Source organism: Myotis daubentonii, chromosome 3 (genome assembly GCF_963259705.1).
Source record: "Myotis daubentonii chromosome 3, mMyoDau2.1, whole genome shotgun sequence".
Classification (NCBI taxonomy): domain Eukaryota; kingdom Metazoa; phylum Chordata; class Mammalia; order Chiroptera; family Vespertilionidae; genus Myotis; species Myotis daubentonii.
The window spans coordinates 134,686,664-134,699,052 of record NC_081842.1 but is presented as its reverse complement, the minus strand read 5'-3'; the positions used below and the strand labels follow the sequence as shown (position 1 = coordinate 134,699,052).

The window sequence follows — 12,389 nt, the reverse complement described above, 5'->3', positions numbered from 1 at the left end:
AAGGAGCAAAGATAGAAGAACAGACATAGGCATGTCATTTGGGCAGCTTCACCAGGAAGCTGCAACTTTTCACTACCCAGGGAACCACCAGCCTATTCCCTGAAACTCTCGGGGAAAGAATCCAACAAAGGGAAGATAGATGCATGCCCAGTAAGGTTGGGGTGACATGGAGTGTTAGTCACACCTGGGAATGAAGATCATTGGGCAGAAAGGGCATAGTCACTGCAAGCATGCAAAAATTTGGGAACACATAATCTCCTAAACAAAAGAGTTCTCTTGGCTCTCTTATGCTCTTGGCTTGCTCTAGGCTTCCTTGCATTTGCCCATGTTTCCCTGCAGTCTCCACATGCAATGGACTGATGGATTGCATTGGGGAAACAAAATTAAGCTGGCCTGATGCTAGATTGGGCTATGCAAGACAGAATGGAAACTCTGGATTCTGGCCCTGATTTTAGCTCTACTAAAGCCCCAGCTACACTCCTTCTGGGGGGGGGGGGGGGGCAAAGAGAAATAGAACTTGGAAACTCCTCCAGTGCGAGAGTCTCAGAAAATTCTTTTTCTCAGGATATCATAAGAAATCTACCCCCACTAACAACTGGGGAGGCAAGACCCTCTCCCCTCTGTTAGCAATAGTAGTGGCAGGTATTTTGTTAAGGAAGAGGTGATGTTTGTTTTGATTCGTACTGTGGCTCAAGGATGGATGCTCTTTGGCAGAACCGTTTCCAGGCTCACACTTGCCTCTGTTACTACCATTCTTAGATCTTAATTAGGTAACTGGGTACCCATGTAACAAAGAGAGTTCTAAAAAGCCACTGAATCAAGGAAGAGGGGTGGCAAAGGCTGCAATGAAGAAGGAATGAAGACAGCACCTCAGAGGCAACCGGATGAAAGAAAGGTGGTCAAAGGAAAAAGGGGAGTCCGTTAAAAACAGTCTCTTTCTATCTCTGTGAAATGTGTGAAAGGCCAATTACCCCATTCTCTTCATTGCTGGGCTAGCATTGGCCCTGAGAGAGATACTTGATAATATCCAACCCAGGATTCCCACTGATGGACAAAGAGGCTTGTATGGGGTTCATTAGTGTATGTATGTGAAAAGCGAATCCAAGAATGTGGAACTCCATCAGTGTTCTTTGGTGGCTGCCGTAGAAACTAACATTTTAACAGTAAAATAGTAATCAAGAGTCTTCTTATTATGAGGGCAGAATAAAAAACTCATAAAGGCAGGGGGGATTTCATTTCCCTTAATAGGAACAGATTTTACCAGTGAAAATTCAGATTTGAAAGCTGAAAACAAAACAAAACCTTTGTGCTCCTCCCCTCCCTCCCTTCCCCCACCACTGAGTTTGGAAACTAAAAAGTGCATCATTTCAAAGAGGTCTTCTGGAGAGCCCGCCTAGCACAAATTGGTTGGGAATAAAGCATGTGTGTTTTCGGTGTCTCTCTGAAAACACATCTAGGAACTCATAAAAGCCACATTTACTATATTGTGGTGGGAAGGAATTTTTTGACCTTTCAAGAAATTTTGTTTGTTTTTCTTAAGAAGACCACGATAAGGAAGCGAGCCAGATTTCTTGGCAATGGGAAGGTGGTATTAATGCCACAGGTTTGCATTCCCTGAAGTGTAGAGGGCTCTGAGCAAGCCAACTTGTCATCGACTTGTCCTGCATGTTGGTTCCTCACTTTCACACTTACAAACTCGTCCAGATTTCCGCCCACCCTCAGGTTTTATGGAACAGGTGGCAATGCTAGCCATGGAGACATGTCCATGTTAACCCCCTAGCTTCAAGGGGCTCCATGGTCCAAGTCCAAGAATATTAGGAACAGGGCTTTGAAATCCAAAGATGCAGAGGACTGGATGAAGAATATGAGTGTCACCCTAGATTCTAGGGCAGCCGTGGGCACACTGCGGCCTGTTTGAAATGAATAAAACTAAAAAAAAAAAAAAAAAGACCGCACCCTTTTATGTAATGATGTTTATTTTGAATTTATATTAGTTCACACACACAAACACTCCATCCATGCTTTTGTTCTGGCCCTCCGGTCCAGTTTAAGAACCCATTGTGGCCCTCGAGTCAAAAAGTTTGCCCACCCCTGTTCTAGGGCCTAGAAGGAAGAACGAGCAATGTGGGACACAAAGAGCAAACTCCTGTGTGCTCACTACAGTGTGCTTACCTCTAAAACAGCTGGGTGGTTGGTACTTATGTCCCTCAGGGTGGCCTGTGGGAATCTGGCCCCAGCTCACACCCCCAGCCTTGCTGCCCCGCAGCCCCGCCTGGCACCCTGCCTTGGCCTGGTGTTGCCCCCTCACCTGCTCCTCTGTCCTGCCTGCGGGGTAATCAATCAGGTCCAGGGCCTCCAGCCCGGCTCCCTTAATGCCTGGGAGCCCAGCGGCAGCCCCACCCCGCCCCCCGCCCCCGTCACCGCTGGTCGCCATCTGCAGGGCAATCGGTGGGGCATTCAGGCCCTGGCTCACACTGACTGCAGCCTGGTGTCACCCACTCACCTGCTCCACCATCTCTCTGAGGTCCCACTCTTGCTGGAGCCTTGATGGGGGCTGGCAACGCCTCCATTGCTGTCTGCTGCCAGTGCCGCATCCTCAATGACCATCATGTTCTGCGCCACCACCTGGTGGTCAGCCCGCATTATAGCAAGCTGTCAAACTCCCCGTAAGACAATTTGCATATTAGGCTTTTATTATATAGGATACCTTTCCTTGATATTTGATTACATTTTTCTCAAAATATTCTCTTTCCTTACCGCCAGATTTGATGACTACTCCTTGTCAATTATATTTGCAACATATTCTTTTGCCCATCACTTAAATGAGAGATTCTCAACTGGGATTGATTTTGCTCTCCAGGAGACACTTGGAAATAATCTGGAGACAGTTCTGATTGTCACAACTGAGGGTGAGTGGATGTTTCTGGCATCTAATAAGTAGGAGCCAAGGATGCTCTAAACATCCTACAATGCACAGGTAGCTCCCACAACAAAGAATTATCTATTCTACAACATCAGTAGTGTGGAGGTTGAGAAACTGGCTTAACTATTGCTGTTCCATAGTGCTTACTCTGAGATCCTTTATTCTTAACTCATACAATCTCTTAGGGTCCTCTCATCTACTACCATGAAAAAAAAAAGTCATATCTATACTCTGTTGGCTCCCAAATCTCTATCTTCAGATAAATTTATCTCCTGAACACCAAACTCATATCTACTATCCCACTTGGCATCTTCAGTGTTATAGCCTACAGGAAGCCTTTGGTTTTATTTATTCTAGCAAGGAAAGAAAAAGGGGTTCATAATTGAAAAATTAATCTGTAATATATAGTGATCTTTTTTAAATAAAGTGGAATTACAATTAACTTTTATTTTGAGGGAACAAAACACAACTTAATGACACTCTATGAGATAATAAGACACAGTTTGAGATGACACAAAAGCTGTTGAAGAGAAAGTCTTTTCGGTCAGAGAGATTTTACCTGGTGAGTGAAAGAGAAGTTGGTCTTTGCATTAAACAAGACCTTGTTCTCTTTCATTGTGGACTTCAAAGTGCTTAACCCAGTGCCACCTGTTGTTGTCTATCACTTCCAGAGCTTCCATTATAATACTTTAAAACTAACTAGTCCTACTTCTGTAAGGCTACACCTAAGTTCAAATTCAATATTTTTTGAGTTCCAGGAACATATCTTACATACCTTTTAATTGCCTGGAGTGCTGAAACATAACCGCTTCTCATGAAATATGTGATGGATATTGAAGGGGGACATTTTTTCCTTTACATCTAGGTCCCTCTCTCAGCCATTTCCTCCTCTAGTGTTAAGACCCACATGGTGAGCTCATGTGTCCCTCATATAGCCTGACATATAGACTAACTCTGAATCAACCAATTATTTGCATTTGGGAAACTCACCAGTGAGTACCTGTCATTTCAGCACAGCAGTGGGTGAGTCCCTTTAGGAACTCCCTGGTGGGTCAGCAAGGGAAAGCTGGAGGTAGGAAGGAGAAAGGGTGGAAACTGGTCCATCATGGGATCGTCATCTGGGGAGTTTGGAACTTTTCCCCAGAGCTTATGCTTACAGGATGCTTTCCTAAAATACTGTTATCTCCCGGGGAAACCAGCTGTCTACACATTCTGAGTCCTTTATTCACATTGTAGTAAGATATCTGAGAGGAAGGGATGGTGCCCTGAGAGATGGTAGCTCTAAAGCAAGAACAGATTACCAAGCTTCCCAAACTTTCTCTTTCTTGAAAAGAACAGTCTTCGTCCTCCAACTTGGAGCAGTTTTCTAAAGAGCTGCCCATCTGTCTATGTCTTAAAAACAAGTCTCCCTGTGTTCTATGTGCAGCCAGGCACAGAAACACAGAGGAAGGGCGAATGACAGATTAATACAGGGGAGGGATATAAGAAGATATCAAGTAAAACCTGGGGGTTTTCCACCTGGCCAAGTTCAGAAGGAAGGGTCAGAGGCCAGTGGGTCCCAAGATTAACAAAGAACAGCCTTTACTGGCTACATTTCTTCCAGCTTCTGCAGAGTTGTTGGCTCCTGGGTGGTGAAACCCCTTTATTGAGTCTGCAATTTAGTTGCCATGACATGAGCACCCAAGGGGTGTTCCCAGGAGTCACATTTTCTTGCAAGTTTTTCTGTGACCCACAACACCCCTTTTTCAGAATGTTAGGAGAATAAATCAATAGCCATGACAAAGGATAAATATGACCAGCCTGAAGTGGAACTGACTCTGTGACCCTGCTACTATGGGCATAGCTGATGCATGGCTGCCCATGCCATTTGAATCTGGACTGCAGCTGTTGTCTCCTCATACCAGGATACTGGGTTATCTTCCCCAGCTATGCTGAAGAGCTCTCTATTCTTCCTCTTGTGCCCATTCTATTGTTTCATTGATTCATTCGCTAATGCTACAGATATTAAGTGGCCAGAGTAGGTTAAGCACCATGCTAGGCACTGGAGATGAAATGGTGATAGCCCTAAGCTTCTTTGAATTGTTTCCATTTAAAGTTTGTCCAATATTAGGTGAATGCAGTTATGTAATGCTGTGAGGGGGATGAGCACAGGGAGGTCCGGCCATGCCAGGGAAGGGCACCTGCTGGATGTTTCAGATTCTGTCCCAGAATCAGTGATATGTGCTTATCCCTGTAAGGTGAGAAGAAGGTAGTGAGGGGAGGGATAAGTGTCTATGTATCAGTGGTGAGAGAGGGTACTAGGGATGGAGTGCAGATTAATCAGGAGGTAAGGGCGGGGTGAAGGCTGTAGGTGGGGTGTGGGCATGAAAGTAAGACAGGACAGTTTACTAGTTCACTAGGGGCTCTGTAAACCATATTAAAGGCTTAATTCTACTTTGCAATATAAAGGTTCAAATGAAGAAAATCAGTCAAAGAGCATTTATAAATCTGAGTTGGGAGGATGTCTTGAAAAAGTAAAGGAGAACTTTGACCTCAAATTGTTTATAATTTAATTCGGAATAGAAGAAAAATTACATGAACTTCATACGGTGAAAAATAAAACTGAATATAATCAAGCACTGAAGAGTCTAATGTAGACCAAAGAAGCTGTGGGAAGAACAGGAGAGTGAGCATCTCATACGAAGGAAGACAGGATGTGATGTAGGTATAATGTGGATGCAACATGGGCCTCAGAGGTAGCCGAAAGGGCTGGGCACTCAGCTCCAAGAGGCAGGATGGTTTCTTTGATGAGAGTCTTTATCTGCAGTAAAAGGTTGTGACCATTACCACAGACTCTCTGGCTTCCTCCAAGCATTCAACAGCATCATCAACAGTGTGTAATACCTACACTCCCAGCTCTAAACACAGAATAAAATAATGGCTGTTGTCTGACTCACAAATGGGACAAACACTAAAAACGCTTGTGAAGGAAATAGTATTTCTCAAATCCATCTACTGCTCTGATCATTACAAGGCTACATAAGTATACAATATTATCTCCCATTCAATAGATTGTGTTTAATTATTTTGTCTTGAGATTTTACAGTTTGTGGAACCAAGACCTCTGTGCTTGCTATGGGGACACAGTTGAGAGCACTGCCTACCATGACTTAATGTCCCTAAATGAAATACAATGGTAGAAATTTATTTGAGGCTTAATTAGGGGTAGAAAAAATTAGTTTCCCTTGTAAAAAAAGAACTGTGTACATTCCATCTCTCTCTTTTACTTTGGCTGTCGGGAAAGGTATTGTTAAATTTGAATCTCAATAATAGTGGACCGGCAGGTCTCTGGTTGGTGTATTTGTGTTTCAGTGCTCTCCTAGGGCTTGATATTCTTAAATATCTTCTCATGTTAGTGTATGTGCTTTTGATTATAAGGTGTGTCAAAGCTGAGACAGATGAGAGAGCAGAATTACAGAACTGATGGGTGAAAAAAAGGAATTCTAGGGAAGGAAATAGGATAAAACACAAAGATTAAAGAGAAGACTGGTTTGAGTTGAAAAGAGGGAGTCTGTGAAGATACTGTGGAAGCTGAGAGAGAGAGATGGGATTAGAGAAGGAGTATAGGCAGGAGACAGAGGCAACAGGGAGCCACAGGAAGTTTTGGAGCAAGGAGTAGCAACATGAAACTTGCTTTAGGAGGTTGGTCAAATTGCAATGTTGAGTTTGTACCAAAATAGGGGAAACTAGGGAGGTGGTTCTGGGGAAGGTTAAAGAATAGACAGTTATGAGAAGAATTTGAAGGAAAAAGTGAACCACATTTGGTTATAAGAAGTAAATGAATGAGTTAGTGATTATAAAAGGGGTCTAATGCTGTTATTATTGCCAAGGAATCATTACTACTCCTCTGTAGTAAATGAAACTATTGGTTTTTAACTTCTGTTTTTGAATATTTAGCAGGCTGGGCTGTATCAGCTACGTACATAGACTATGGAGATCAAAGAGAAGCCTGTGGCTTTTCTGTAGTTGGTTTATCTTCCCAATCCCTCCTCCCAGGCATTTGAACATTGGCTCTTTATAGTGGTGCCCAGCCTATGCACTTGAGTTCCTAGAAAGTGGAAAAGGGAATTTTTACAAATCCAATTATCTTCTAAACTCTAGCATTTAAGTTAAAAAAAAGACCCCCCTGCAGGTAGTGTAGGAGAGAGAGAGAGAGAGAGAGAGAGAGAGAGAGAAATCCCCCCTAGAGATATAAGAAATTTAGCTTATATTTACATTCAGGGTTGCCATATTTCAGATTGAAAGCAAAATTGCACCTTTAATAATATAGGAACTATAGAGAATATACTAGTAGATGGTTGGAGGCAGAAACTACAGTAAGAGAAGGTGCTAAGGAGTGAGGTAAAAGTTTTTAGCTGGCAAAAGGACGGTATTATGAAAAGCAGAGATTGTGTTACAAGGATTTACAAAACAACTATTACTGCATGTAGTTTTCAGCCTTAAGGAACATGATCCACAGTGTAATGACAAGCCTGGTAAAATAGCATTCTATTAAGGTTGGTTTTGCCTTTGTTTTCATGTCTGTTGTATTTATGTTTAAGTTTTAATTGATGTTTTGACCATGTGTTTGGCCCTGAGGAGATTGTGAAGGCTTTCATTTCTAAAATAAATTAAAAAGTGACATATTTAATATACACTAAGCAAAAACACCCTCCTTAACATACCCAGAAATCAGATCTTGTTGGTGCAATAAAACTTGATTTAAAACTTGCTACCCATGAGCACTATAAACCTAAGACATTATCCTAGAGACTTGGGGAAAGGACATCAATTTGGGAAGAGGCAATGGGAGAGAAATTAATTCTCAGATCCAAGTGTTGCCTGAACAGGGGAAGGAAGAAGACACATGCAAATATGAAGTGGGCAACATGTAAGTTCATTAGAAACAGAAATGAATGAGAAAGTCTCTTAATGACCAGTCCAAGAAGGTACAAACTGTTTTGTTTATCTTAGTCAACTCAACCCAACAGCTAGTTCAGTAAAGAAATGAAATAGAGGAAAGAGACAGAGATCATATTTTAAATGTTACCTGATTTTTAAAGTGTGGAGGCTCCCTGAATTTCTCCCACTGGAGAAAATCAAGTGCTTTTGTTCCCCCAAGAATCTTAGAGATAAGTGTATGACCATCCTAGCCTATTGATTCAATACTGGAGCCTGCATGACAATGATGAGCTGTTGGCTCCATGGCTTATCTCAGTGATTAAGCCTGGCCTCTTGCAGAAGAGCCAGGCAAATGCATCCTATTGTAAGCTTCATATACCGGGAAACTGTTTATAGCAGCTACTTACCTACTGGTATGAGTTGAGTCAAAGTAAGTGCTCATTCTTTTCCATGTTGCCACTCCTGTAACCTTGTAAGAATTTTCTATGGGCTGGTAAATTTTAGTACTTATCTACAAAGCTATTTTGCAACCAGGGACTCTAAATGGCAATTATTATACTAATGCTTAAATCAATATTTCATGCTTATAGTTCTGTCTCTAATATATCCAAATGGAAGCAGGCATTACACCAAGGGAGAAAAGACATACTTTAGTAAAAAAGGATGGGAAAAGAACAACACTGTCCTTTGAACCGATGCTTTTAAAATGAGATATTTAAAGAAAAATGTACCAAAATGATGTCTTACTTGACAAGGAAAGATAGCGTCCTCCATCCTCTCTGTTTACACACACTATTGTTTCAGCCCATGGTGTTTTGTTTACTTTGGAAAGAAATATTTTACCCCCTCTGAGATAATTAATTTTTGTCAGCTTCACTGTTTATAAGGGAAACTGAGAAACTGTTAATTGAAATACAGGATGAGTCACTGTTTTCAGCAATTTTTGGCAGCATTCTAATTTGTGTCAATCCCAGCCTAATTATTAGATTCTTTTGGAAGTAGAAAGCATATTTGATTTTTCTCTTACTGAATTGTTTCTTCCTCTTTAAAAAAATATGCTGCCTGACAAAGGTTATGTAATTTATATCAACATGAGGTGACATACCAGTACATTTGAAATACCACAAGGTTTAGTGCGTCATGCTTGGCTCTTCACAGTAGCTAAATATTTAGAAAGCTCACAGAATGTGGTCTTCCTCCTCCCCTCATTTCTACTCCCTCATTTTTACCTCCAGCCCAGCCAAAAACTGTGGTTCTTTTAAGGACCTTTTAGTAGGTATTAAGCCACAGTATATGGCCCATCACTAATGACATCACTGAAGTAAGCTTCCCAGAGTCATCAGGGAGAATTCACTTGGAAATTCAATTGAATATCACTTGCAAAGGGCAGGCCCCTTGAAGAGGTGACCAGTCATGCATCCCTGAGCTATCTGTTGTGAAAGCATTAATCACTGTGAACTCATTTTCTCCTAATGCAGACACAGTGCATTGTTTCACAGGAATTCTGTTCCAAATAATCATTAATGTAGAGAGCAGAAGCTGCTGCCAGTGGACAGTGCTAATAAAATCTGTCAGAGCAAAGGCTGGTATAATGGGACTGTTAATGGTTGCTAGCAGGAGTTGGATCTTTCCTGGCTGTGGCAGGATGAAGGCAGGTGGAGAGGCAGGGGCTTTGCTGGAAGGACAGCCCTATCTCTCACCTCCTGAGGTAGCCTCTGGGGGAAAAAAACACACACACATCATGTCTGTCACAGCATTGCCAGGGCTCTGAGGCTGGGAGCAAAGGCGTCAGCTGGGGGCTGAGGAGGGAGTCTTGGGGTGACTGTGGGGATGGCTTTGCTACCACAGCCTCCTCCTATGGGTCAGGGTGCATCCGGGAACCGGCTGCTGTGGGCATCCCAGAACTTTGCCTCTCCCTCTCCACATTGGGTCAGCAATGAGAGAAGAATGATATCACAGTAAGGGCAATCACAGCTAATGTTCACTACAAGTCTCCTGGGCCAAGGGGCCAGTCCTTTCCATGCACGTATCTCAGTCCTCAGAGCAGCACCCCTCATGTGTGCATTAGTTATTACCCCATTTCACAGCCGAGGAAGCAGAAGTTCAGAAACCAGTCTGGGTCCAGATTCAAAAGTCGTGCCTTTAAATATCATGTTCCTTTACTGGAGGGAGAGACACAGAAGCTATAGCCTAAAACCAGACTGAAACAGGAGGCAAGGTGTGACAGTGCACCTGGCAGTCTTTCCATTTGCATATCCAACCAGTCAGGAGGTTCAGGACCAGCTTTGGACAGATTATATAAAAGCTATGGCTTGTACCAAAGGCTGTTTCTCTAGGCTTTGCTACTAAAATGTTGGCTCTCAGGTCCTTAAAGAGGCCTAACTGCTCTGTGCCACCCAACAGCAGCCTTGACTGGGGGCCCGCAGGAGGCCCTCTCCGCCCAGTAACACCCTATGCTTAAGACTTGTTCCTTCTCATCCCAACACTTGTCTTGTTTCCTGTCATCTAAATGTCTTTTTAAAATTTATTATTATTTTTTAACACTGTCTAAGTCTATATATTGGCTTCTCTCATAGAGGAGAGAGCACTGGAATAGGTTAGACTTTGTTGCTATCGCCAGATCAAATTGTGTCATCTAAAGGTCTTGATCTGACTGTACCTTAGTTAGGTCAGATAAGGCAAGAGGAAGCTATTGCCTCCTGGGGCTGCCTCTGAGCACAAGCATAATGGGATGGACAGCAAAGGCCTTCCAGAACATAGCTAGGCATGGAGCATGGTCAGGCGGGCGCTGTGGTCTTCCTAAGCCCCAGGGACTACTGTAACCAAGGTGCTGACATAGATGCCTTGGGACTCAGGAATGGGAATGGGATGGAGTTTGCAGGAAAAGGATATGGATGCAAGAGGGATGAAAGAGGAATGACAGAAATGTAAAAACTGTAAAATGCTAACACTATTAGATATTCCCAATAAGCACAGAGTATGGCAGAAGGGCAAATTTAGTTCCCAGATCAGTTCCCACAACCAAGATGGGAGCAGACCTCTGTAGTCTTTCCACCTGAAAACACCACTATTACTAAAGGCTTATTTCCTTGATTGCATTGTTTTAAAAACATGTTAAGGGTTTGAAAGATGTGAGAGAAGACAGATGGTTATGAAGGAGAGGGTTAAGCAGGGAAGGAGTGGGGAGGGCATAGCGGGTTTTGGAGGGAGTCTCACACCCCCTCCCCACAACACCTGCCCCATCAATAGGAAGGTTACATGGCGCCAAGTGCAATGGGGAATGCAGAGATGGGCTAAGACGTGTTCTCTGGCCCCCAAGATCTTACAAATACACATCACAAGTGCTAGACTGCATGGCACAGGATATAAATGCAGTTAGATTGGGTGAGAGCAATTAGCACAAGGAAAATTCAGAGACAGCATCATGGAAAATTGCACTGGCTGTGAGAGCATAGATGAATGTGAATACAGTACAGGGAGAGAAGACACGTTTCGCACAGTTGAGGAATGAACGGGAAGTGTGAAGGTGGGAGCAAGCATGCTGGGTACAAAGAATAATGAAGGAAACAGCCTTGTTTCAGTGGAGGAGTGAGTGTGTGTGTGCACACATGTGTGTGTGTGCATGCATGTGTGTGCATGCATGCACGTGTGTGTATTAGGAGAAGGAAGCAGCAGGCAATAAACAGGACAAGATTGGGCAATGGCACGTTAAAAAGAGCCTTGGTAGCCAGACAAAGGAGTTCAGATGCGTATGCTAAGCAAGAGAGAGCCACTGGAGGTAACTTGGGCACCTAAGGAATACGAGCTCAGTTTCGGAACGTTTCGCTGGTAGTTGTGGAAAAAGTAGACGGGAGGGGGAAGAGAGAATGAGAAACACTAGGAAGCCGAGGCACTGCCATGACTGCCATATTTCCTCCTGCAGCACACATTCATACTCCCCTTTTCCCTGGTTGAAGTCATCCTCAGGCCACACTGCTATCCATTGAAGAAGAATGGACTCACCTTGTTGGCTGCTGCGAGTCTTGCTTACATTTGCAGGTAAGAATTGCAGAGAGAAAACCATCTTCAGCTTGTCATTCAAACCTCTGAGGAATATTCCAGAAGCATACTGTTCTGTAAGACTGCCTTTATATTGAGTTAATGGGGGATTTAGCCATCTTTAAGTTTTCAAGTAAAAAGAATTTTGATTGTTTTTGATACTCATGGACACATCACAGCAAAAGAATACACAGCTGGCACAACACACACACATACACACATGCAGCAAGTCACGAGTTCCTCTCTCCTTCTCAGGAAGAATTAGTCATTGCAAAGCTACTACACATGTTACTTTCCCCAAGAAAACGTTGATCTTTGGTTCCACTTGCAATTAAATGTTTGAATAGCTGAATGACCCAAGGCATCTAAATATATTCTTTCTAAAAAGGCACGTGACAGTTGAGCATGCTAGGTGTGTTCCATTCCTGTTGCCTGCATCATTATGGGTTTATTTGCATCAACATCTGGCACTAGAGCTCCTAGAGGGCATTTGGGCAGTTGCCCAGGG

General features: G+C 43.1%; 1 protein-coding gene and 1 non-coding gene across 3 annotated transcripts in view; one reads left to right on the top strand and one right to left on the bottom strand.

The window, feature by feature from the left end:
- Positions 1-12,389, top strand: part of ADTRP (androgen dependent TFPI regulating protein) — an 85,847-nt gene that overhangs the window by 53,770 nt on the left and 19,688 nt on the right. For both annotated transcript variants that reach the window (XM_059688636.1, XM_059688634.1), the window contains one exon: positions 11,766-11,881. In XM_059688636.1, the coding sequence (XP_059544619.1) occupies positions 11,766-11,881 (116 nt within the window). The remainder of the gene's footprint in view (positions 1-11,765; positions 11,882-12,389) is intronic.
- LOC132232175 (small nucleolar RNA SNORA28) lies at positions 10,386-10,505 on the bottom strand. Its single transcript, XR_009452318.1, has one exon. It is a non-coding gene; the product is annotated as a small nucleolar RNA SNORA28 (small nucleolar RNA).